Below are 26,602 nucleotides of genomic sequence, written 5' to 3'. Positions count from 1 at the left end.
ATCTCAGCCTGAGCCTGCCCTGGCCCAGCTCCAGCCCCTCCCTGGGTGCTGTCCCTGTCCCAGGGAGCAGAGATGGGAGCTGCCCCTCTGCTGCCCAATTTGGCTGGAAATTCCACTCGGTTCAAAAATTCCAGCCTGGACAAATTCCAGAGTAAACAGAGTAGATATTACAGCAGGAACATTCTCCATCACCTCTTGCACAATGGGATGCCAAACCAATTTCCCTGTAACACTGGAATTTCAAACACTCTGTTCCACTCTGACCTTCTGCCACCCCCTAAACAAGAGGGAAATGCAATCCCACTGTAGAGCTGTTCCCATGGAATTGTCTGTCATCGGCTCCATGACAGCCTGGCTGAAACCCACCCTGGGATCACAGGCATAGAGCCATAGGATACCGAAAATGCTTGGCAAGGATATTCTTCAAAATCCTCTGTGTTGTCCTGCACAGTGTTGAGCACATTTCTGTCACCAGCTCTGTGGGGAGGCACCAAAACCACCCCAGGGGACACAAACCAATTATTTTGCACAGAATTCCAGACTGGTTTTGGGTCGGAAAGGCCTTAAAGCTCATCCAGTTCCACCTCACCTTCCACTAGCCTGGGTTGTGAGAGTCTATTCCCTAAAAGCCATAAAACCCTTAGATCCAAGGAAAAGTATTATTAATAAATCAGGCTACAAATGTTACTTGAAACTGGGAATCTTATCTTTTCCCTCTTCCCCCCTGATTTTTTAACTAATCTGTTGGGGTTTTTATTGAGATGCCCAAGTCACATAAATCCTTCCTAATTTCCCAAATACAATGAAATACAACAGACAGCGGTTTATGAATTGACCATCCAGACTGGATGAAAACCTATTCTAGAACTATCAATTTAATTAACTAAATCAATTTATCTATCAACTATCTAAAATACTCTAAAATGATCAATTTCATTTCACTGGTACACAGCTGCCCACATGAGATCATCAAAACATTCCTCTCTTTTTCCACCTGATGTTCTAAAAATCAAAGCATTTTTAGTCACTAATCCAAGGTCATCAGAAATGGAAAACCAATTTTTGCAGGAGAAATAAAATGCTTTCCCCGATTTTGAATCTGACAAGGATGCATTTTCTTTAGAGGATGGGAAATTCGACGCATTCTTGGGTAAATAACACAGACCAGAGTGGTACAACCAGAAAGGAAAAAGGTCTGGGAGGGTGGGCAGGCCCTGGCACAGGGTGCCCAGAGCAGCTGGGGCTGCCCCTGGATCCTTGGCAATGTCCAAGGCCAGGCTGGACATTGGGGCTTGGAGCAGCCTGGGACGGTGGAAGGTGTCCCTGCCCATGGCAGGGGCTGGAATGGGATGAGTTTTGAGATCCCTTCCAACCCAAACCAGTCTGGGATTCTCAGCCCTTCATTGGCCTCCAAATACTTCCAGGTTTTTTTTTTTTTTTTTGCTCTTGCAACTCCCACAGGTTTTATAGCAGCTCTGGACAAAATTCTTGATTTTTCTGTAATTACTGTGTATCACCCAACTGCAAATACTGAGGAGAAACTCCTGCAGCTCCTCATCCTTTGCCTACTCCAAAAGTGAGTCCCTGTGAACTGAATCATGCCCAGCATGAGCAAGTTTCTCAGAATCTCCTCTCCCCCAGGTGTGGTAAATTCTCCAAAGTGCAGGAATTCCACCCATGAGCATTTCACAGCCAGCCTCCTGTAGCCCATCCTCTTTGCAAATGGATCAGAATGGAAGTACCAGCTTAGATTCTGTCTGATTGATAAATAACCCCTGCTCAAACAGGAAAGGAGCAGAATGTAGCAATTTGATTAATTCTCCCATTTGCTTCATGCTTAAAAAAAATAAATAAAACCTGTCTGACATTTTTTAGAGCTGCTACCAAGAACATAATTTCATGTCTACAGTGCAGTGGTCATGGCACTGTAATTTTAATTAAGCCCTTTCAGCTTAATGGCTTAATCCACATATTGTGGCAGCCTTGCTGTTGCCACATGGAAATTCCAATGGGAACCCTCTCAAAAATCCATACATTTTTTTGTAAGGATGTTGTAATAATGCCCATGTTTCTTGGCAGGGAATGGAAGTGCCAAGAGCTCCCATAGAAGGGCAAAACTGTTTTTCTCCTTTCTTGTCAGCTAATATATTCCAGAGATAGAGGGAGGTTGAAATCCAGCATTTCTTATTAGGATCTTTAGTTTGTTCCATTGCCTCCCTATTTGAGAATTCAACATTTATCAGCAGTGCAGGTGAGTGCCCCCATTTCCTGTCCTCCTTCCTTCCTGCATTCAAATATTCCTGTATTGACTTAACCACCTTTCCCATTTCACAGTTTTCCATAATACCTTAACAGGAGAAAAAAAGAAGATTGATCTTCTCATATCAGAGGGAATATTTTAAAGATTAAATTGAATGCATGCTGCAAAAATAGCAGATTTTCTGTTTGAAGGGAAACATCACACGTTGCACCCCTCCAGATAAAACAGAATCAGATCCTACAACTGCAAGAAATGAGAAATGTGCAACACAAGAAGCTGAAGGTTTGATGTGGTGCAAGCCTGAGCCGTTATTCCAAAGGTCCCTGAAGGATAGAGCACTAAAACTTTCATTGTTCTAGTAGGTGGCACATTGTCATCCTTACAGACTGATCCTCTTCCTTACTATTTTCCTATCTTCCCTGACTGCACATTTACCACAGCAACAGGAACCTCCTAAATCCTATAAACATTGCTGTTAACGACCCAGGTTGCTATTTAGGCACAAAAAATACCCTCCCATACCAGTTAATTGATTTTTAATCGAGGTATTGTGCTGCCTAAGTTTGGGAACTAAAGGGCTACAGGGCTTTAACCTGTAACTCCTTAGGATATTTAGAGTCATGGAATGGTTTGGGTTGGAAGGGACCTCAAAGCCCATCCAGTGCCACCCCTGCCATGGGCAGGGACACCTCCCACTGTCCCAGGCTGCTCCAAGCCCCAATGTCCAGCCTAGCCTTGGACACTGCCAGGGATCCAGGGGCCGTGCTTTTATGGCTTTTCCCAGCACTAGGAGCTGAATGGGCAGCAGGACAGAAGAGCATTCCCAGCAGGGCAGGGAGGGATCCTGCCCCTCGGGGCAGCCCTGGAGGCACCTCTGGAGTGCTGTGTCCAGCCCTGGCTCCTCAGCACAGCAGGGCCAGGGAGCTCCTGGAGCGGGGCCGGCGGAGGCTGCGCAGCTGAGGAAGGGCCTGGAGCATCTCCGTGCCCAGCACAGGCTGAGGGAGCCGGGGCTGCTCAGCCTCGAGAGGAGCCCCAGCTGAGAGGGGCCCTCAGCCCTGGCTGTCCCTGGCTGCAGGGAGGGCTCAGGGCAGGGCCCGGGCTCTGCTCCGGGGCCCAGCAATGGCACCAGAGCACCGGGCAGGGCCTGAGCCCAGCAATTGCCCTGCCCAGGAGGCAGAACTGCTGCCCTGGGCAGTGCCCAGCCCTGAGCACATTGGCCACAGAGGCTCTGGGCTCTCCTCCCTGGGGCTGTTGCAGAGCTGTGTGCACACAGTGCTGGGCCTGTGCTCCGCGATGGCCCTGCTGGAGCAGGGAGGTGCCCTCTGTGGTTCCTGGGATTCTGTGAATATTCACTACTCAAACATGAATTATTCCCCGCTGCCCCAGCCTGACCCGTGCTGGGGTTCTGTGACCCTTCCCCACGCACACAATGATCTGTATCGCCGTGATCCGCTAGCATGGGCCGCGAACTGAACACGTGAAATAGAAACCAGCTGCAATCTCAGGACAACGGGGCTCATAAAAAAGCGAGGGGACAAGTGGTGCTGAGTTTGTTCACACAGTGTAACTAGAAACGTTAAAACTTTGCCACATTCATTCCCTTTTCACAAATACTTCACACCCTTCTTCCCCCGATGGTGCTAAATGACGCCTGAGAGGCTAAAAAAAGGAAGTGAAAACTGCAGGAAAGACAAGAGGCCCACCCCACTTGTTCTCCAGAGCTTTTGTTTTAATCGAAAGAATATAAACACACGAATTCAGCCTGAATTACCTTAATAACCAAGTCAAACTTCTGGTGTAAATCCCTATTTATTGGCTTGAGGAGGGTGAGTTCAGCCGTTGTGAGATTCATATGGAAATACTGGGGATAATCCTCAGGAGTACCTGCAAAAAAGACATTGAGGTTTGAACAACTCTGAAAGATTTAGTTCAACAATGTGTTTGTTTTACTCATTAATCATCAAAGGAACAAAGCCTAATTCTGTTGTTGGAAGGATAAAATACTGCTTTATTTGGACATGGAGCTTAAGGATACTATAAAGTTATGTATTTAATATTATTATTTCGTTACTCTTCATAACCATGAAGATTCCTCTCAACTGGGACTCCCTAAGTACTTAACAAGAGGAATATTATTAATAACATATAAATAATATATACAAGTAATAACACGAGTAATAATAATATGATAACAACAGGTTATTTTGAAATCCCTCTAGGAAAAACAAGTTTCTCAGGGAGGAAGCACCAGATGAAACCTCCGACAGTTTTCATTAATTGTCAGCTGTAAATGGTGTTTTCATGGCCGTGGATTTCCAGGATATTCTTCAGGCCGGTGTAAACAGAAGCGTCAGAGTCTGAAGGGATTTGGGAGCCTGTGGAAATTGAGGAAGGGCTGTACCAAGGCTGTGCCTGGCAGCTGCAGCCCAAAAATGTCCCTGTGCCTAAGCCGAAAGGTTCCAGCACCACAGCCTGGCACAGGAGAAGGGAAAAATTCCAGCTACAGCGATTCTGAGCCCAGGGAGTCTCAAAGAAAAGGCTCAGAAAGCCCAAGTGCTCTGCACGGAGTGAACTCCGGCATTCCCAGCTCAGCAGGATTGCAAGAACATCGCAAGAAGACAAAATTCTGATTATAAGCCTAAAATCTCGAGGGGTTTGGGTCCGGGAGCAGCCCTGTCAGCAGCTGAGGGCAGAAGGCGCTCCTGGCTCAGGGGTAAGAGCCCCCGAACATCCCTGAGCCCGGGGGTTGTGAGACCCTAAAGCTGCCATGGGAGCAGCACGAGCCTGGCCCTGCCCAACCCTGAATCCAGCCAGGACTGCAGCATGAGATACAACACATTCCTGATAAATGCTGCTGTTATTTGCTTTTCAAGTGCAATGTTAGAAAATACTTTTAGAAAGCCAGGAGATAAATTACTGCAGTAATTTAATTTGCAATCCCCCAGTGACAACCATTTGCTAGATAAATTATATAAAAATTATCTAAAAATATATAAAATTATAAAAATTATATAAATATGTTAAAACATATAAATTACATAAATATAAAAATTATATAAAGGATATAAAAATAAATATGTTTATATGTATTTTATATCTATTTTTTCTGTGACTCTCTTGATATACACCGAACCCAAAAAGCAGCAAAAGATCCACCATGGATTATTTTTTCTCTTACACCACCAGCAAAAATTCAGAGCTTGGAGCTCCAAGTCCTGTGTCCCCTTGCTTCGCCTTTTAATTTCAACTTCTAATGAATTAATCTAATTTTTGAAGAGCACAAGGGAGCCAGCAGGAGCTCCAAACTTTTGGCAGGTAACAGATTGCTGGTTTTAGAGGCTGCACATCACCCAGGGCTGGTGCTGAAGCTAAAAAAATCAAGAACTTAAGGAGCGAATGCAAAAACTCTGAGAAAGGAGAAAACAAGAGGGGCCCTGAAGGAGAACAAATACACAGGGGAGGAGGGTGAGAGTCACAAAGGGATCTAGAGAAGGGGAGATGAGGCTAACGGTGTGTCAGGATGTCAGGAAAGAATCCAGGCAAAAAAAAAGGGAAAGAAAACAACCCAAAAAACTCCACAAACGGCCAAACCAAGCTCACCAATCAAGGAGGAAAAGGCAGCAAGGTGGACGATAGAAAAGCGAAAATTAAAGCATAGCAGAGATGGATGCCCAAATGCTAACGGGGGATGCCTGCTCAGCTCCTGCCCAGCACGGGAAGGGCTCAGATTCCTGGATTCCTGAACTGTGGGAGCCAGGTTTTCCAGGAACAGGGATACCTGCTTCTGCAGGCACAGAAATATTGGCATTTTGACAGAGCTGAGCAGCCCTCAGTCCACCTCTGCCTGCTCTGAAGATCCAGGGGTGAGCTCCGAGTCTCCTGGCTCCAGAAACTCCCATGTGTTTGGAGAGGCTGGGGGATCAAAATGTGGGGGGCCGGCAAGGGGGAGAAGGAAAGGACTCCTCAATTTGCTTTTCCCAGAGCCAGAGGAGGGGGTTTGTGGGACCTGGGGCTGGTCCCACACAGGACTGCAGAGGATGCTCCCCCTTCCCAGAAGCTATTGTGCATTTTTGGCTCTTTCTTTAAAATATCAACCAAAAGCATCCAAAACTGGCAGCAGAAATCACAGAGCCAGTTCCAAGGGCAAAAAGCTGATGATTGAAAGGAAAATTCGGTTTTCCTCAAGGATTGGCCCCAGAGAAAATAAAGACTTCAAATTACTCCCAAGAAGAGTATTTTACTAGTGATTTACTGGTTAATTATTTACTAGTAATTTACTATTTAAAAGAATACATTTTACTATTTAAAATAATACATTTTACTATTAAAACCAATAAAATTTTTGAGTCAAAAATCATAAAATTTACTGGTAGAATCAATAACACTGCTAGCAAAAATAAAGGGAGGGGCCTTGCTTCACAGCTGGATAAATGCAGGGAATGTGGGTGTATTGCAAAGACCCAAAGAAATGAACATTCCCAAAAGCCAAGGGTTGGAAAAATGAGTGTATTACCAAAAAAAAAAAAAAATTCCAAATATCGCATTCCCAAATGTTAAATATATCAAATATCCACAGTGTCTCACACAGGTGGGCAAAGAAAAAAGGGAAAAGAAGAACCAAATAAAACTGAGTCAAATAAAAAACAAATTAAAAATCATTCTCATAAGTAACTTATTCCCTAATTCCATGGGCACAGTTCAAACCTCCCAGTGTTTAAAAAAGGACGTTTCTAAAGATATCCAGGAGAATGAGGTTGAGATCTAAAGAAAAGGGGGGAAAAAATCCATATAATGAGAAATATCTCCAAGGCCCATTTCCTGTGGAACTACTTAATATTTTCTGAGGCTAAAACAGAAATAGCAAATCCTTGTGGAGATGAAGGCAGACTTAAAATCCAGAAAGAAATCCTTTGGAAGAGTGGAGAGGAGGGAAAATAAGGGGGAAAAAAAGAAGGGAAAACCAGAAAAGAGAAAATAAAAAAGAGAGACACAGAAGGGGGGGGGGGGGCAGGAAAGAAGGGAAAAGGAAAGAAAAAGAAGTAAAAAGGAAAAAAATAAGGGGAAAAAAGAATTTTAAAGGAAGGAAAATAGAAACTAGAAAGAAAAGAAAGAAAGAAAAAGAAATTAGGAAAAAAGAGGGGAAAATTAAGAAAGAAGAAAAAAGGCAGAAAAAGGAAGTAAAAGAGAAAGAGAAAAGAAAGGAAAACAAGGGAAGGGGAAAGAAGGAAAAAAGAAGAAGGAAAGAAGAAGGAAAGTATATGGGGAAAAGAAGGAAAAAAGAAAAAAGAAGGAAAAGAGGAAGGAGAAAAAATAAAGGAAAAAGAAGGAAAGAGAAGGAAAAAAGAAGCTAAGATAGAAGAAAAAAAGAAGGAATAGAGAAGGAAAGGAGAAGAAAAAAGAAGTAAAAAGAAAAAGGTTAGGGGCAAATGAATTTAAAAAGAAGGAAAATAGAAACTAGGAAAAAAGAAAGGAAAAAATAAGGAAAAAATAAGAGGAAAAAAGAAAGAAGAAGGAAAAGAAGAAAAGACAGTGAAAAGAGAGAAAAGGAAGAAAATAAGAAAAGAGAAGAAAAAAGAAGAAAAAAGAGCAAAGAGGTAAGGGAAGAAGAGGAAAAGGGGGGAAAAAAGAAAAAAGAAAAAGGGAGGAAAAAAGAAGGAAAATCTTAGGGAAAAAGAAGGAGAATAAGAAAAGTGACAGAAAATAGAAGAAAAAATAAAGAGGGGAAAAAGCAAGGAGAAGGAAAAATAGAAGAAAGAATAAAGAAGGGCAAGAGATGGACAAGAGAAGACAAAAGAAAGCAAAAAAGAAAAAAGAAGAAAGAGGAGGAAAGGAGAAAAAAAAAGTAAGAAAGGAAAAAGAAGGACAAAAGAAAGGAGAAAAAAGAAAGGAGAGAAAAACAAAGGAGGTAAAACAAGGTCCCCAAACCAACCCAAATTGCTGCACCACACCTTCCTAAAGTATTCCTTGGAGGTCAGAGCAGCCACTCCAATATTCCCAGTATCCCAGGTTAGTGACACACAATCTTTAATGATTTCACTCCTGAAGAACTTGGGGAATTATGCAAAAAAACCTTCAAAAATTGGCCTAAACGTGGCCCTGGGGTGGAGCTGTCCCTGCAGAACTTCGGAACCAAATCAATTGATTACATTTATAAATAAATCCATTTGCAGAGCTAAGCCTCCACAATGTGCTCCTCAAAATCCTCACTTCCACCTCCTTGGCTGGGAAAACCATGGGGTTCAACACAGGGAACACAGGGAAAAGATGTGATTCCACAAGATTCCCTGTTTCCAAATCCCACAGAAACATCCATGGGTGGATTTTGGGAAGAGCAGGGCAGGTGGAGCCCTGCAACTGCTGACCACCCTCAGGCCCTTCCATGGTCACATCCTACAAGCCCGGAAGCAAATGCCAAACATGGGGAAGCAGCAGGAAAAAGTACAGAAAACAGCAAAAACAATGAAACAAGCTTCAAATTCCAAAGGAGAGCTCACAGGCAGCAAAATTGGAGGTGGATGTGGTAAGATCCTTGGAGATGCCCTGTGCCACAAGATTTTTGGGATGAAATCTGCTGTAATTGTGGTTTTTGAGCCTCTTTTTTGTGCCTGTCAATGGAAAACACATGCCAGCAGAGCTCTCCTTTCCCTCGCTGTGTTGTTCCATTCGCTAAACCTGACAACAATTCTGGATTTAATCCGAATAAACTCTAATAGATAACCCCACGTTATGAACTCTAAGGAACTCCCACGTGGCAATGCAACACCAGCAGGTAGAACAATGATTCCAAACACCCCACTGACCACAGGAGGGATTTTTATCAGGGCTCCACTCTCCCAGGCAATCTTTTCCTGGCTGCTCATACTGGAGGGACTGATTGGGAGGGATAGGAAGAGTAGCAGACACCAACCAACTAGGATGGAATAGAGGATGCCGGGTCGCTCGGAGGGAGGCTGGATGTTTCGGTCCTGATCTATGGCTTGGATGGGTGGAGTGACACTGATGGGATTCACACGGGCCTGAAATGAGAAATCACATTGGAAACAGAGAAATTAGAAAGCCAGCAGGGAGATCTGGAGGTTCAGCACAACATCATCTCACTGGGAAGGGTATTGGATAAAACTGCAGGAGGAGAAACGTTCAGAATGAAAAGGGTCGTGGCCCCTTTACATCCCAACTAACCAGGCAACACCAACATTTCTATAGCAACCTCCTTTCTGTCAGATACATTTTTAGGATAGATCCTGGAGGAAAGGAATCACGGAATGCCAGACTGGTTTGGGTGGGAAAGGACCTTAAACCCATCCAGTGCCACCCCTGCCATGGGCAGGGACACCTTCCACTGTCCCAGGCTGCTCCAAGCCCCAGTGTCCAGCCTGGCCTTGGGCACTGCCAGGGATCCAGGGGCAGCCCCAGCTGCTCTGGGCACCCTGTGCCAGGGCCTGCCCACCCTCCCAGGGAACAATTCCTTCCTTATATTTCACCTAAATTTCCCCTCTGTCAGTCTGAACCCATTCCCTCTTATCCTGGCACTCAGTTCCTGCTGCAGAGTCCCTCTCTGGCTTCCCTGTATCCCTTGAGATCCTGGAAGGAACTGTGAGGTCTCCTTCTCTTTTCCAGCCCCAGCTCTCCCAGCCTGGCTCCACAGGGGAAGTGCTCCAGCCCCCTTATCAACTTAGAAGCTGATAGTAAACAGTTGATAAACGCAGCTCACAAATGCTTGCCTGTGTTTCTATAAATCAGGGATTTCAGCCATCACCCAGTGAAACACAGCAAATGTCTGGAAACAGGAAAACAGCAAATTGAACTGGAGCACCATCAGGAGCTGGAGTGCTGTGATCCACAAATACACCTTGCAAAAGAAACTTAAGGCACCGACATTTCAGGGATAGCTACCTTGGAAAAGTGTGAATGGTGTTGGAATAATTCACCATTGTTTGGAAGTGAATTCAAATGCTTAACATGGAAATAGAATCGCAGAGTCATGGAATGGTTTGGGTTGGAAGGGACCTTTAAGATCCCAAATTCCACCCCCTGCATGGGCAGGGACACCTTCCACTGTCCCAGGCTGCTCCAAGCCCCAATGTCCAGCCTGGCCTTGGACACTGCCAGGGATCCAGGGGCAGCCCCAGCTGCTCTGGGCACCCTGTGCCAGGGCCTGCCCACCCTGCCAGGGAACAATTCCCTCCCAATCTCCCATCCATCCCTGCCCTCTGGCACTGGGAAGCCATTCCCTGTGTCCTGGCCCTCCAGCCCTTGTAAAGAGTCTCTCTCCACATTTCTTGTAGCTTCTTCAGGCCCTGGAAGATCACAATCAGGTTACCCCAAAACTGGTGCCAGCTTTCATCTCTTTCAATCCAGCTTCCAGTGGCAACTCCAGAGCTGCCATTTCCAACTCCTACAGTTTCAGTGACCTTGGCTGCTCAACCAACGTGCAAATGTACCACACACGGATGTGTGCACACCAGGCTTTTCCCTCCTCTTGGAATGTTTCCTTAATGAGCTCTGTGAAAAACCAGACGCCTTTTTTTTCCACATACAACTCGTCCTGGCAGCCTTTCCTTTGGAAATCTCCATGTTCTGCAAGAGGGGACTTGAAATTTAGCATGGGAACAGGAATGAGACAAGTCCACACTCAGCCAAGTTTTGGCAGAGCTGTCAGAAATCTGCCTGCTGAGAGCTGGAAGTGGAGCTGGGAGAGCTTTGGCAATGCCGAGGGGAAAATTAGAGGGAAAAGGGATGAGCCAGGAGGAGGAGAGGAAGCCAGGGATGAAGGCAAGGCAGTTTATCCACCCCTCCTGTGGGTGTGGATGGGCAGCCCTGTGGATACAAATATTACTGCTAGCAAGAATTTCTCTTGCTTCTTTCCAGTCCTGTGAGATACTTTTCTCTCTTATGGAAGATATTTGTAGAGTTCTATAAGCTATGAACACTTGAGACCTTGCAGAGCTTTGTTTATGGTACAGTAGAAAAATATTTTGACAATGGATGTTTTAGGATTTTAGCCAATCACCCCAAGGGATCCTTTGACCAATTAGACTATGAAGATTTTAGTCTATGAAAGAGTTGCAAAATAATTAAATAAATTAATCTTGCTGCACAATTCCTGCCTGCTGGATCTCTCTTCTCCTCCCTACCACTGTGGGATACCGCGACACAGCCCCACGGTCACCTGCCACCACACCCCAAGCTGTGTCCCCCCCCAGGCACTTCCTACAGGTTCCTCAAGTCCAGAGGATCTTCCGGCTTTTTCCATGCCAAAGACATTTAAGGAAGAGACATGTCAGGGATAGGCACGTTAAAAAGTGGGGATGGATGCTCTTGGACTCCCAAATTGGAACTGGGAAGCTCCTCACTCCACTCCTGCTCATGGCTTTTGTCCCTGTCCTCATCCCGCTGGCCAGGTCCTTTGTCACCATCCAAGTCCATTTGGGACTCTTTGAAAAATTAAACTCTTAAAAGCGTAATGAGGGAGATGAGCTCAAAATAGGCAGAAAGAGAGAGACAAGGAGATATATTTGACATCTGCTTGAATTTTTAAAGGCTTTAGGACGGCATAAAAGTTGCATGGGGAGAGAGAAGATTGTGCAGAAACCGGACCAAGACTAAAATCCTATTTTTAAATTCACAGATCAGTTGGAGCCCTCTCAGAAAACCCCACATTTGAGTTAAAAACGCACCCACAACAAAACCAATCCCACTGCTAAGGCTGGGTTTAAACTCTCTGTTAATGCCCAGAGCAGCTGTGGCTGCCGCTGGATCCCTGGAAGTGCCCAAGGCCAAGTGTCCAGGTTGGATGGGGCTTGAAGCAATCTGGGATAGTGGAAGGTGTCCCTGCCCATGGGAGGGGGTGGAATTTGGGATCTTTAACGTCCCTTCCAACCCAAACCAGTCTGGGATACTGGTCACAATACTGCAGGCCAGGCTGAGTCTGTGCCAATCCAAGACGAAAATCAGAATTGTTCAACAAATAACTCGAATAGTAAGAACAATGCTTTATTTTCCAGTTCAAGGAAAAGCTGGAGAGCAGCATTTAGAACCCCTGCATTGGAGATCAAACAGGTTCTGGTTGAACAGAAGATATTTTATCCCACACTGCCACCTTTGCACTGACCCCCGGGAAACAAAGCACTCAACTGAATAGAAACAAGTCCAATGAGGAAATGAATTACAAGGAAGCTGAGAATAAAAAGTGAAATCCATTACATTTTTATTCTGTTAAGTTGTTTCTCCAGGTACTGTACACACCAGAAATGGGCTGCTCATGAGCTAGGAGATATCATGCACCATCTGCTGAAATGTTTAGGGATAGAATCATAAAATCATGGAATGGTTTGGGTTGGAAGGGACCTCAAAGCCCATTCCACCCCCTGCCATGGGCAGGGACACCTTTCACTGTCCCAGGCTGCTCCAGTCCCCAGTGTCCAATCTGGCCTTGGACACTGCCAGGGATCCAGGGGCAGCCACAGCTGCTCTGGGAATTCCATCCCAGCCCCTCCCCACCCTCCCAGGGAACAATTTGTTCCCAATAGCCCATCTAAATTTCCTCTCTGTCAGTCTGAACCCGTTCCCCTTGACCTGTTGCAGGGTCCCTCTCAAGTTTCCCTGCAGCCCCTTCAGGCCCTGGATGGGACTGTGAAGTCTCCCCACAACTTTCTCTTCTCCAGGCTGAACAACTCCAATTTTAACAATTTGAAGCTGTTTTGAATGAAGCTGGCTGATGTGCTTTGAAGCACAACTCAAGGTTCTTTCGTATTGTTTTAATAACCTGCAGATAATGCAGCATCTGTTTAATTCAAGTTTAGAAATTAGAACTATGGAAACATAAAACAGTGAAGGGGCCATTAAGTTAATAAAGTTAATAAATGGGTGAAAGCACGTTAATAAATTAATCAAAGCACACATAGGAAGTTTAGGTGTGTATATGCTTTTAATCAGAAGTAACTCTTTTAAAAATGAATAGTGAAACAGCAGGAGCAACGGTGAGTCTTCCACAGGTATCCAACATCCTTGCAAGAGGCCTAAAAATCCCCTACCAGGCTCCTTCTCAGGAGCTTCACGAGGAGATGGGAGCTCATTAAAAGGAAGGGAAAACAGATTAATGAAGGTGTGAAGTGTCTGAGGGGCCCACGAGTGCTGCAGGACCCTCAGCTGGAAGCAAAGCAAGAGCATGTGGGGGTTTGGCAGGGAAAGGCTGGAAAAATGCTGGGAAAGTCAGCATGGAGCCCCAGCAGGGCAGGAGATGACTCAGAATAAACAGCCGGCCTGCAAATCCCAGCTGCTTCCAGGGGAACATGAAAGGCTGCCCAAGCTCTGGCAGAGGCAGCTGATTAAAAAACAAACATAGTCTTGTCAGTCCGAGGGTGCAATGTGCACTCATTTATTTTCCTCGTTAGGGAAAAGCTCCCTCAGTTATTGGTGTGGTGATTAATTTACTTCCAGGTGTTCAGTACAGCAGAACTGGGCAGGCCAAAAAGCAGAACCCCAACCCCACCTCGCAACTCTGAGCACAAATACTAATAAGTTTAACAAATCCTCCTTCAAACAGAGCCGTGATGGGGAGCCTGCCAGGGAGCCTGCAGAGCCACCAGATGATCAAGGCAGAAGAACACTCAAAAAAAGCTCAGAGAGAATAAGGTAGCAGCAGAAACCTCACTTTTCCCCCTTCCTTTGTATTCACCATGGAAGCACAGCAGCACCTTCTCCACCTGGGATGGCCAGCAGGTCCTGCAAAAACTCGTGGCCTTTAGAGATGTTATGGATGGAACAAAGCAAATGAAGAGTCCTGTTTGTGCCAGGGGGTTTTAGGCTCCTGCTGAGGATTGTGAATAAAAGAAACAGCTGGCATTTTAAATTAATGTATTAAAATGGTGCTTCATAATTCAGGAGTGCAGTTGCATTCAAAAATCCAAACAGGATTTTTAGGCACCTGCCTAAGTATTGCTTTCACCATCCCACGATCCAATAGAAGGATTAGGAGGGAATTTACAGCTGAGATGCAGAATATGCATTTGGGACTTTCAAGAATTAAAAAAACCCAAATAAACATGACTTTAAAATACAAGTAATGTATTTTCCAAAGTTTTGTATGTATTTTGTTTTATTGAAATTATTTTAAGATGTCCAGGAATGCCAGGCTTCCAATAGACGGGTATGGACAGTGTGGAGTTCTTTTTCAAGTCAGGGAACAACAATAATTGTTGCACAGCTGAAAACAAGGATTTAAAAAATCAGATTTTCTACCTTTTCCATCTACCTGAGATGCAAAGCTGAATTTCCCAACCCTAGATACTTAAGGAAAACTTCCTTTGGGGGAGATGAGAAGGAAAAGAGAGGAAATGGAACATTTTGGGAGTTAGAATAACACAATTTCCTGCTCAGAGATGCCTTTTTCATTTGTGGGGTTTATGGTGTATTTTTGGGGGGAGGCTGTGGTGTATTTTGGAGTTTTTTTGCTTGTTACCATGAAAATAATTTTGTTCGAGGAAACTGAAAGCCGGTTAACCTTCCTCAGCTAGGAAGGTTCTTTTCTGAGCAGATAATTAATTCCTAAGAGGTGCCTTTTATACAGCTGAAGCCACCAGACCATGAACCAGCTCCAGGTTCACTCTGGTGACGCTGCTGTGATGATTCACAACCATTTGAGCTCCCACCAGAGACAGCCTTGGGGCTCAGGGACAGGGGCCACCACACAGGCAGAAGTAAACATTGGAAAATTCTGTGAAGGATAAAACTGCATGGAAAGCAAAGAGTTCCCAAAGTTCTGTTTGGATTAGCCAACGTGAGCTCAAAAAATCCACTGAGAGAAGGGACAAAAACCTACACTGTCAATTTATTATTGAGTCAAACTCAGCAAGACATTTTCTACCCACGAGCCACACTGAAGATGGAGTTGTTAAGGCACTAAGAATGCCGGAAAATTAAACCAAAGAGACTTGGAGCTCCTGGAGCGGGGCCGGCGGAGGCTGCGCAGCTGAGGAAGGGCCTGGAGCATCTCCGTGCCCAGCACAGGCTGAGGGAGCCGGGGCTGCTCAGCCTCGAGAGGAGCCCCAGCTGAGAGGGGCCCTCAGCCCTGGCTGTCCCTGGCTGCAGGGAGGGCTCCGAGCAGGGCCCGGGCTCTGCTCCGGGGCCCAGCAATGGCACCAGAGCACCGGGCAGGGCCTGAGCCCAGCAATTGCCCTGCCCAGGAGGCAGAACTGCTGCCCTGGGCAGTGCCCAGCCCTGAGCACATTGGCCACAGAGGCTCTGGGCTCTCCTCCCTGGGGCTGTTGCAGAGCTGTGTGCACACAGTGCTGGGCCTGTGCTCCGCGATGGCCCTGCTGGAGCAGGGAGGAGAGAGCAGATGCCCACTGTGCTCCCTGCAGCCTGAGCCATCCTGGGATCCTGTATGAGCACAATCAGCTCCCATTTCACACCAATACTTGACATCCTGAAAATTACTGGTTTTTGCAGGCAGCTATAACTGTGGCCAGTGGACTTCAGATAAAGTCTCAGGACCTTCCACCTGCATCATCATCACAGCTCAGCTGAGGAATTTGCTGCTGAACTCTCATCCCTCTGGAAAACAAGGCTGAGGAGCTTTTCTCCAGATGGAAAGTATCACTAAAGCAACACACATTGCCCCTGGTGCCATCCAGAAGCCCTTCCCAGGGAGCCCTGCACTATTAAACCAACAAAGTTGTTGATGAATTGGTGAATCATTTTGGTCACATGGCTTCTCCTTGTGCTTTCCTGAGGTTGGAATACGAGCTGTAAATGGGAAATGAGCTGAGTTCTCTCCATGCTGTGCAGAACTGCCTGAGACTTTGCCAACACTCGGCACTAAAACAGCAGGGAGAGCTGCGGAACCATCCCAGCATCGCTCCTTGCTGCTGCCTCAGCTGCTCTGCCAGCACAACAAGGGCTGTGACAAAACACTAATGAGCAGAAATCCATCACAGAGCACTTGCATGGCTGCAAAACATGGGGAATATTTCAGTGGAGTTACCCAACCACAGAGGAAGTCAATCCAAACTGCAGGAATCATGCTACAAATGTAGGAGATACCACCGAAATCTCGTCATTAGTCAAACCATGTCACATCCAATCTCCCCTTTGTAGGATCTCCCTCTTTTCTTGCCTTCCCTCTGGCAGCTACACATTCCTGCCTTTGATCAGACCCACGGGAGGCAGAGCCTCACATCAGGAGCCTGCAGGAATTCCTGTGCTACTCTGATATGACACAGAGGTGTCCAGGAATCCAGGGGGAATGGGATCTTCTGACCCTCCTCACTGCCACAACACGGGAACCCACATTTTGGGCTAAGACCTCAACTGAATGCTGAGACCTCGGAAGTAAACCCCAAGCATGGGTTTAAAATACGCTCTGCAGGTGAAAGATAATTAATTCTCTGCAGAAAATTGTTTGATCAAGTTGTCACGGGAGTTAAAGAGGTTTATATAGCAAAAATTCTGGGCCTGGAAACACTTCCCAGAAAAGGGCACAACGACTTGAGGAAACCAAATCTGCACTGCTCAACCCCAGAGATTTACAGCTAATTCTCCTAACTTATACTCCTTAGAATTATAGAATCAGTAAGGTTGAAAAAGAGCTGTAGATCATCCAGTCCATCCATCAATCCAGCACCACTAATCCATGTCCTCAAGTGCCACATCCACACCTTTTTTTAACCCCTCCAGGGACAAGATGGGGCAGCCACAGCTGCTCTGGGCACCCTGTGCCAGGGCCTGCCCACCCTCCCAGGGAACAGTTCCTTCCCAATATCCCATCCATCCCTGCCCTCTGGCACTGGGAAGCCATTCCCTGTGTCCTGTCCCTCCAGCCCTTGTCAAGAGTCTCTCTCCATGTTTCCTGTAGCTCCTCCAGGCACTGGAAGATCACAATGAGGTCACCCCAGAGCTTCTCCTCTCCAGGCTGAACAATCCCAGCTCTCCCAGCCTTTCCTCCCAGCAGAGCTGCTCCATCCCTCTGCTCATCCTGGAGCCTCCTCTGGACTCTCTCCAGCAGCTCCAGGTCCTGCCTGTGCTGGGACCCCAAAACTGGTCTGCAAATTTAAAACTAAACCAACATTTCTCTTTATTTTTTTTTTTTGTTTCAGAAGTTCCCCTTCATTTCCAGAAGCCACAGCTAAGAAGTCACAGTGGGTAATTTATGCAGTCAGTTCCCGTGACCTGACCTCTCCTGTCTTCTCTGGGGGTAAAAAAGTGTTTTAGTGACCAGTGGGGAAAAATTAAGACACAGGATTAATTACTCAATTCACCTCCTTCCTAAACTCAGCACTAAATTACCAAAGAGCTTTTAGCACCTGATTTAGCTGCTCAATACAAGCCACAGCTGCTCTGTTCTTGGGTTTCTGTCATGCCCCATGTTTATGCAGTTTCTTGAAATGAAAACTGTAAAATTCAAATATCCTGGCAGCTCGGGTTGTTAACAGAGTAAGCTGTCAGAGAACACAATTCCTTTCATTTATTTGTAAAAACAAGCCACCTTTGAGGGAGGAAAAAAACCCATTTTGAAAGAGCAGCAAGAGAGCATAATGAAGCCGAGCTCGGAGGAAAACAGAGACTATTTTTATCAACGACGTCTCCCAGGAACAGCAGGGCCAAAAAAGAATTGAATTTCATCAGGATCTGATCACAGTGCTTACTAAATTGCTTTTTGTGTATCTGACATGCTCGATAAGAAGTGTCCCCAGCAGTGTCTGTGCAGGGAACTAAATGAAATGCATTATGCAATGGGCCTCCTGCCTCGGCACAACCACAGTTCAGTCCAGAGCTTCTCCTGCTTCCAAGGTGATGCCTGGCATTAAAGAACAATAAACATTTCTTTTTTGACTTCTGGCTTTTCCCCCTTACAGCTACAAAGTCTATTTCCTTGCTTATCCCTCAAATTCTCGATGGCGGGCTTCTTCTTACCCGATTTCTGTGCAGAGAAGCAAGCTGGAAAGCCTAAGACAAGCACCTACATCTCCCCAAAAATCAGAAAATATTTAATGACCACGTAGCACCATCATAACGACTTCCAGATTATTTTTATTTTCATTTCTAAGAGTAATTTCTTGGCAGTAAAAATATCCTTGAAATATTAACCCCATTTTGTTTCCTTACGAATGCTGTTTCTCGCAGAGGGATAATTCCCTGTATCATGTATCTATATCTGTATCTATATTTATATTTCTCTTCCTAAGGACAACAGGCTGATGGCTTCTCCATGCCTTTAGAAAAATTAACCACACAATAATACACCAGAAAAGGCACAAGAAGTTACAAGCAAATGATAAGAGAAGAGGAAGATTTGGTGGGAAGATATAACCAGTACCACTGGTGGGATCTTATTTTCAGCTGTATGAAACTAGGAAAAAAAAAACAACCCAAGAAAGAGTAATTCATTTGAAATACAAAAAATACAAGAGAAATATCAAGATGATTAAGTCAGTATTTCACCCAGGCCCTTTGTCTCTTGGCTGACTCCCTTTACACAGAGATTTTATTGCAATAATGTTGGTGGTTCCTTCTCTTATTCCCACATTTCATCTTCCTGCAGAGACTTTGGCATTTCCTCACCTGCAGGAACAGGCGAGGTCCAGAGTCTCAGAGCAGTGGGAATTTCAGAAGGCTGAAACAGGAGGGGGACATCTGGGGTCAGCAAAACCCCAGTCTCAGCTTGAAGAACATTTTCATTTTCTGTACTGATTTTCCTCTCTTTTGGGTACTCATCGAGCACTTCTCTAGTCCAGGAGTGGGAATATCACCTGGAACTACCTCGCTCCTTAATTCCAGCTGTATCCTCCACTGCCCTCTCCTCATTTAAGTTTGCCATCCTGTCAGGGAAGGAATTTTAGGGAGCCATTTTGCTACAAATTCTGCCTCACCATTACTAAATGCATTCATACTTCAGTGGTAACATTAACAGTGGCATTTCTAGATGGAAGGTTATAGGGGAAAACAATGGGGTTTCCCCAGTGAATTTTGGATGCATTTTCAATAAATTTGTGCAGATATAACGTGTGCGTGTACACACCTCACCTGCAACGCTCACATCCTTCATCCTTAAGCTCATCCTCACATCTTTATAGGGTGAAATAGGGAAATCTGGTGTTTCATTAAATGCTGTTCTTTCTCAATTGCAGGACAAAAAGCAGGAATTCTTTAGCAAGCACACCCCTGCCTCCCCAGCACTGCTGTGCTGCCCAGGGTATTGATCCGGAGCCAAATGCAGATTCATCTCATTTTCTCCTTTCAGGAGAGGGCGTTCCACTCACCAGGAATTCCCTCGTTCTCCACAGGAAAGACCTCTAGGATTCAAGGAATGTTTTCCACAGCACCATTATCAATAGCATGGAGCAGAGGCAAACATGACTGTCCCGGGAATGGGCATTTTCCTTTCATTTCATTTCCAAGGGTGATCTCATTTCAACGTGTACTTGCACGTATTCATCAATTAAGGTTTTGCAGATCACATTTGATTAACTGAGGAATTAATCTGCACCCTCTGCATTGTGACAACAAGCTGGAGAAAGAAATAATTCCTCCTGACCCCTAATGATCAGCTACAGTTTAATGGGACAACCCAGGCACTGAAATAATTCTCTCCACCAGGCCCAAGGGATGTGACAGAGATGAGAATTTTTCTGGACTGAAGGTGGCTAATAAAGCATCACTGCAAGAGTATTTTGTTTAAGTGTCAACATTTAGTGCCTTCAAATGCTTCGGAATGAGATTTAAGGATCAAACAAATTGCTGCATGTGTTTCCTTTGTGACAACAGCTCCACTTGGTGCTGTGACAAACATGGATCTATGGAATGCAAAACAGAAGGGAATCTTGCAGGAGCTCCTCAGTCTACACTTGGGTGTTTCAGCACTTCATTAATTCATTAACTGGATTTTTAGCCTCAGCTTAGCTGCACAGAAAGGTGATTTGTGCTCCTGCACCTGCCCTGCTGCCCATACCAAACCCACACCAAACTCCCTCTCCAGCCTTGCATGGGTTTGACTGCTGTGGCTGTGACCAAAGTTTGAATCCAAGCAGCTCCTCTTCCTTCCTGAAAGGAAATCCCTTCTAATTTCAGCACCACTGTTACTTCCTCCAAGCAAACTCAGAACTCTTTTTCCTCTCAGCTCCTGACAAAGCCGGAAGAACTGAGCATTATCCCACTCCTAAGTTCCTAACCACGATGAGAAGTATCAGTCAATCAATGGAACATTCCCAGATTTGAAAACAAAACAAACCATAAAATTATAAAATCAGCCATTTCTACCACTTTGTTCTTGCCTTGATAATGAATCAGATTTGAGATTAAACTCTACAGCTTGATTAATAGCTAGAAAATGTCCCTGTTTCCAGCAGCAGCCAAATTTCCAGCCCAGCGTGAGTCTCTGGAGAGCTCCCAGAGCTGCTGCTCCTCCTGTGCCACCCAGGGAGCCCCGTATCCCACAGGTCACCCCACAACCCAGCCCAGCAATAACCAAAATGTGCTTCTCTCACCCCAAACTTCAGAGATGATCTTCAGGGACATTTTTCTTCTCCTTTTTCATTTTTTTGACCAATATCTTCTCACTTTTCGGGCAAGCTTGATCCTTTTTCCCTTAAAACTTCCACTTTTAAGGATCAGAACTATTATGATATTTATTAATTAATTTTTTTTTTCCTCCCACAGACAGCAACTCAACTTCTGCACCACCACTGGCTTCAAGTCCCCAGGAGGAAAGTGCCTTTCAGACTTTATTCCCTTATCCTGCAGCCTTGCTATAATTTTCTCAACCACAGCGTTGTTCCAAACACCTGGTTCTATAGACACTGCTTACATTTTGGAAGCTAAAATCGCAGTTTTGTGGGTTTTGAAGGGCAAACCAGGCAAGGGAACCTCTCGACTATCTGCAATACACCTATGTTTAAAGTCACAGGTTAATCTTAGATTAACAGGGACTGTCCTGCCTGATCAATACCTCAGCCAAGGGAAGAGCTTGCCTGGCTGCTACAGGAGATCATTCTCAGCTTTATATATTCACATACTAAAGCTGCTGACAATTTTACTGACAATTCTTTTTAATTAGCCATCCTGGTGTCCTCCCAAATACATAAAATTTAATTACCTGTAACATCGCATCTTTGTGATTTTAACCTTTTCATGCTTCGCTACTTTTCAGTGACATTTCCCTTAAAAAAAAGGCTCTACCTATCAAGGGATGACATGTGGGAGACAGACAATCAATCCTAAAAAGGGGAAAGAGAGGGAAAATCACATCAGCAGACTGAAAACACCTTTTATGGCTCCTTATCACGCACTAGCAGATAATCAATAGCTTATCAAAGCTGTCCATTTTGACTTTGCCAAGTTATTCATTCAAAATAACTAATTCAGGTTAAAAATCCACCCAATATTGTGAACTTTATCCATTACCTTGAACTTCACACCAATTTGGTGACCTCTGCAGGGCAGCAATTAGAGTGAGAAGAGGGGGAAAATGCCAATGAAAAGTTTGCCTGGAATAAAAGGGGTGGCTGCACCCATGAGAGGACTTTATCATTGTTTTTGCCTTGCTTTCCCACTTCCAAAGCATTTCATGATTGCCTATCTGTTCATCTTGCATCTCTGCTGAAATTTAATTAGAAAAATTGCTCCCTGCCTCCAACTGCAAATAACTTGGCCACAAGTCTTTGCCTTTTTCCATAAAAAGCACCCTGACAACAGCAGAGGTGTCAGGGAAGTCAACCTGCATTTCCCCTCCCCTCATCTGAGCCACAGCATTTACCTAAATTGCTACTGAAAAATTAACCCGTGGAAAAAATGGGACAATTTGCTCGTCTTTCAGTGGGAAAGGGGCTGTTCAGAGCCTCAGTTGTGAAGTTCTGTTCTAATTTACTCAAGAACAAGGATGTAGAGACACAGCCGGTTTTTAAAACATTTCTCTGGTTATTTCCTGAAGTGATACCACCGCCCTGGCCACCAAATAATTTTTGTAATTAAAGTACCCAGGAACTCCCATTCATCTCAGCCCAGCACTAATTATCTTGCACCAAAGATTTTAGTCTAATTAACAGCAGGTCTGGATGCTGCCTATTCAAAACACAAAGCCACTTTTTTCTTCTCCAAAATGATTTGTATAAAGAGAAACAATTCTCCTAATGATGAAAACTCTGTTTTCTCTGGAAGGCAGACTTTGAACATTTCGTTTTGCCAGCAGACACAACTGTGCTCAATCATGGGCTAATTCCAGCAGGAAGTGTAAATACCATCCCCTACAAGAGTGTTTAGCAGCAGTCCCAAAAACTGGACAGAGCCTATTCAACTGGGAAAGGAATAATTAGAAACAAATTAAACCCCAAATAATTTCCTGAGGCTTGATGCCACTGAATCACAAATGCAGCTCGTAAGTCTCGACGGGCCAAAGGCTGGCAGGGCTCTTTTACCATGTTTGAATAAAAAAAAGCCAAAGCTTAGTACAAATAAGGCAAAGAATATAAAGGCAGATTGAGATTCAACTGCTCCAGAGACCAACAACTCCCTAAATTAACCATGAACATTTGCAGTTTTAAATGTCCCGTATCTAACAAACAAACAAACAAAAAAAAGGCAAGAAAAAGTGGCAACTGGAGCTGATTTTTTAGTTTTATGCAGTTTGACTGTTGTTAGGGGTGATTCCCTCCCTGTGAATTGTCTTTAAGCAGCCAGGTTTAAAAGTCAGCAGGAAAAAACCCCAATTATTCTGTGGGATTTTACCACTCACACAGGTAGGAGAGGCATTCCTGATCTGCTGAGAGCTTCTATTAAAGTGGATTTAACCACACGTATCCACTTCAACTCAGACTAACAGGCCAAAATCTGAAGGCTGAGTCTTTCAGCGCCCCAAAAATCCTCCTTGGCAGCTGTGTGGGTGCTCCAGGTGAGCCAGCAAATCTCTCCCACTTCAGGGGAGGTTCTTTGGTGTTCGTTCCATGGTAGATCCCTGGATCAAACATCTTTTGTGCTGGTGCTTCCCACAGCAAAAGAAGTAAATAAATTAATTTCATGAAATCCAGAACATTTTGATGAACTTTTCCATTAGTATAACCAAGATGGGGAGATGGTGTTTCCAGAACTTTCACTTGTGCTGCTGCTGCAAGTTTTATATTGACGTGTCTCTGGGAGGAAATTCCAGGAGGTTTTGTGTTTGGGAGGAATTGGGATTTGCAGAGCCAAAAGAAGGAACTGCAAGGGAATTCAGCTGGAGGGAATCATCAGGTTCTTGTCATCCTCAAGCCCAGAAGTACCGAAAACCAGAATTAATCACTGAATTAACAAAGCTGGAGAAGACCTTTGAGATCATCAAGTCCAAAACCAGAACATCCTGTGCAGTGTTAATTAATTAGCAAAAATCAGCATAAAACTGATTTGTCCAGAGCTGATTAACCCTGGAGAGCCTGGAAGTGTCCTGTTCTCCCAACCCCAGCTCAATGCAGCGGGATTACAACACCTCCTCTGAGAAATTCAGATTTCTCCCCCTGAATCCAAATCGATGGTGGTGCCTGAAGCAGCCACCTAAAAACAGAGACTAGACAGGAGTAAGGGAATAAGAGTAGGTATTTGTTTGAAGGGCCTTCAAAGGTCCCCCTGGGGAGCCAGAGGCTGCTGCCAAGATGGACCCCAAGATGGATGACAGGTCACGAGTTCTTCACATTTCTGTAAGTTTGGTTAATTTGCATGTCAGGGTTAATTCTCCAATTAAAGCTTCAGTTTAATAATGTAATTTCCCCTCAGCTTGCCACCCTCTCAAAGGCTTTTGGTTTACACATTTTGGGCCTAGGACGGTCTGAGTGTCCTTGGAGAGCAGGCCTGGAGAGGCTTTGTTATGTCTACCTGGCAGGAAAGAGCAGAAGTTAACAGGCTACAAGAAACTTCAGTTACACACTGGGCAGTACAGGATTTGAAAAATATGGAAGTTAAAACCAAGGCATCGATGGAACTAAAAAGGCCCTTCTCACTCATAAAGACGTGAGGCCTTCTAGGGGCACCTCCTGCTCTCCAGTGTCTTTTTCACCCCTCTCAACTTCACTGTTGTTTGAGAATGTTTTATTTATTATTTTTTAGCCTTTCATCTCTCCATGCTCTGCTCAGGCCCAGCCCTGTGAGGACCCACAGACCCTGTGAGGTCCCTGCTGACACAATTTCTGAGGGTTCTGGGGGATAATCAATACAAACCCAAACCCTTCCCATGCAGGAGGATCCATCAGAGGTGCAAGAACAAGGAACTTGTGCAACAGTGAGGCTGAATCTTGATTTAGTACAAAATCCTTGGTGTCACAGAGTGTCTTAGTGCCCATGTGGGTTCATAATTACCCCATGGAACCCCATAATAAATCCCATGGTTGCAAATCTAGTCCAGCAATTAATTAAATAAATCTAATCCGTATTTTGCTGCTTAATAGGCTTTTCTTCTGTGCCTGATGATGGAAAATACTGAGTATAGAAGTGAAGAAAACCTTCACAATGTGAGTGTGACAGGAATGGACTGAAGGGGGAGAAAAAAGGAGGAGAAATTGTCTTGCCCATGTTATGAGATATTCATGAGGTTGTACTTTTTAACTCCACTTGATGACTTGCACATCCTGATAATAAATGCTAATTTATTCAAGTCTTCCTGATACAACAGGGGGAAAAAATGAATTACCAGAGTTGATCAGACACAGAAACACTAAAATATAATATAAATATAAAGCAATGTAACGACGACAACAGAAATCCCCAAACCTAATCAACAACCAACACAGGCTTTCTTGGAAACTGAAATTTAGCTAACAGCAATTAATTAATTAATTAATTCCCAACTTTTTACCTCAGTAAATTCATGGATAGATTCCAACTATACTGGACAAAAAAATATTACTCTTCCCAGGGACATGAAATGCTTTATTTTAGGGGTCAGCTAAATAGACATCTTGCCCAGTAAAGCAGGACTTCTCTTTCCAGCTACTGCCTCTGAATAACTCATACTTCAACTTTGTTCCTCATTCATTAATATTCCTTCTCATCTTCATTGAAAAATTAAAATGCAAATTAAAGAAAAAAAAAAAAGGTGGTGTTAAAGTAAAAATAGTCCTTTAGCCTAGGGAGTAAGGTAATTGTAGCTTTGGAGTAGGTTAATAAAGAATAAATATAATACATAAAAAGGCAAAGGATAAATGTAATATAAATGTTTCCTAGCTGAATCCAGGTATCATCCATATCTTCCAAAGGAATTATAGCTTAAAAGCCAAGTAAATATTTGAGGTTGAAGGTATAACTTCTTCCACTTAGGTTTATCAAAAGTGCTGCAAAGAGATAAACAGCAAAGAGTTTGTGGTTCATCAGCAGAACCAGGGTCTCATTTCATAGATCAGGAGCAGTTTGACACAAGAAAAGCCAAAAAACAAACAAGAACAGCTGCCCCTGAACACACTGCAGCTCAGGATGTTCAAATAAATGACTTTTGCAGCTCAGTACCTAAATCCCAGGTCAGATTTTTCCCGGCCCAGCCCCTCTCCCTGGCAGACACTGCTCTGTCTTCCAGTGGGGAACGTGCCTGGCCAAGGGCAGGAGCGGAGCCGGAGCTGGAATCCTCTGTCTGAGAGGCAGCACCGCAAAAATTGTCTGGTTTGTGTTCTACCTTCAGATAACCAGATAAAACCCCATAAAAACACCGGTTATTTATAATTCCTGCCTCATCTGCTCCCACACTCGGAATTGTAACAGATCTGTGCAGGTGAAATGGGGTCACACTCCCTCATCCTGCACGGTCTGGGTGCTCTGGACACCCTGAGGAGGCCCCGCGCTCAGCTGGACAGGGAGCTGCCTCCTTTCCTTAAAATGCCACCAAGCCCGCAGCAAATTAAAGCAGAATTTAAGTTCAAAGCAGTTCTTCACCAAGTCCCAAACACAACACAGCTACCAAGGGTGTCAGCTACACCAAGATGCAGAAGTGCATGTGGGGAAGACGTGGAAATCAACACTCCAAGGTTAAATATGGATCATGTCTCCCTTCCCTTGACCCATCCCAAGGATAACTGCAGCAGGAGCCCTGAGGCCACACAATGCAAGACACCACAACGTGTGGGATGGGAAAAGAGTGCGAGGCACAGGAGAAGAAGGGAGAATAGGCAGGGAAGAGCAGGAATCGCCACACTTCCAGCCTCAACCTGCCCCTGGCTGGAGGCAGCAGGACACAAAGTGTGTGCTGTGATGAGCAACCGAAGTTAAAAACCTTAATGTCAAAGCTTAACATTATTTTAATGTCATCCTAATGTCAGAGTTAATCAGGTGGGGCAATACGTGGTGATTCAATCTGTTCTGCCTTTTTATATCCTTAAATATATGAATCAAAGGTCACAT

General features: G+C 44.6%; 1 protein-coding gene across 1 annotated transcript in view; it reads right to left on the bottom strand.

The window, feature by feature from the left end:
- Positions 1-26,602, bottom strand: part of PCDH15 (protocadherin related 15) — a 506,585-nt gene that overhangs the window by 38,193 nt on the left and 441,790 nt on the right. The window contains exons 12-13 of the mRNA XM_042021638.1: positions 9,168-9,276; positions 4,032-4,144 (exon numbers count right to left, since the gene is read on the bottom strand). Of these exons, the coding sequence (XP_041877572.1) occupies positions 4,032-4,144; positions 9,168-9,276 (222 nt within the window). The remainder of the gene's footprint in view (positions 1-4,031; positions 4,145-9,167; positions 9,277-26,602) is intronic.

The sequence above is a fragment of the Corvus kubaryi genome, unplaced genomic scaffold (genome assembly GCF_017639235.1).
Source record: "Corvus kubaryi isolate FWS band 111438036 unplaced genomic scaffold, C.kubaryi_AGA036_p1.0 126, whole genome shotgun sequence".
NCBI lineage: Eukaryota > Metazoa > Chordata > Aves > Passeriformes > Corvidae > Corvus > Corvus kubaryi.
This window is presented reverse-complemented; position numbering and strand designations above follow the sequence as displayed.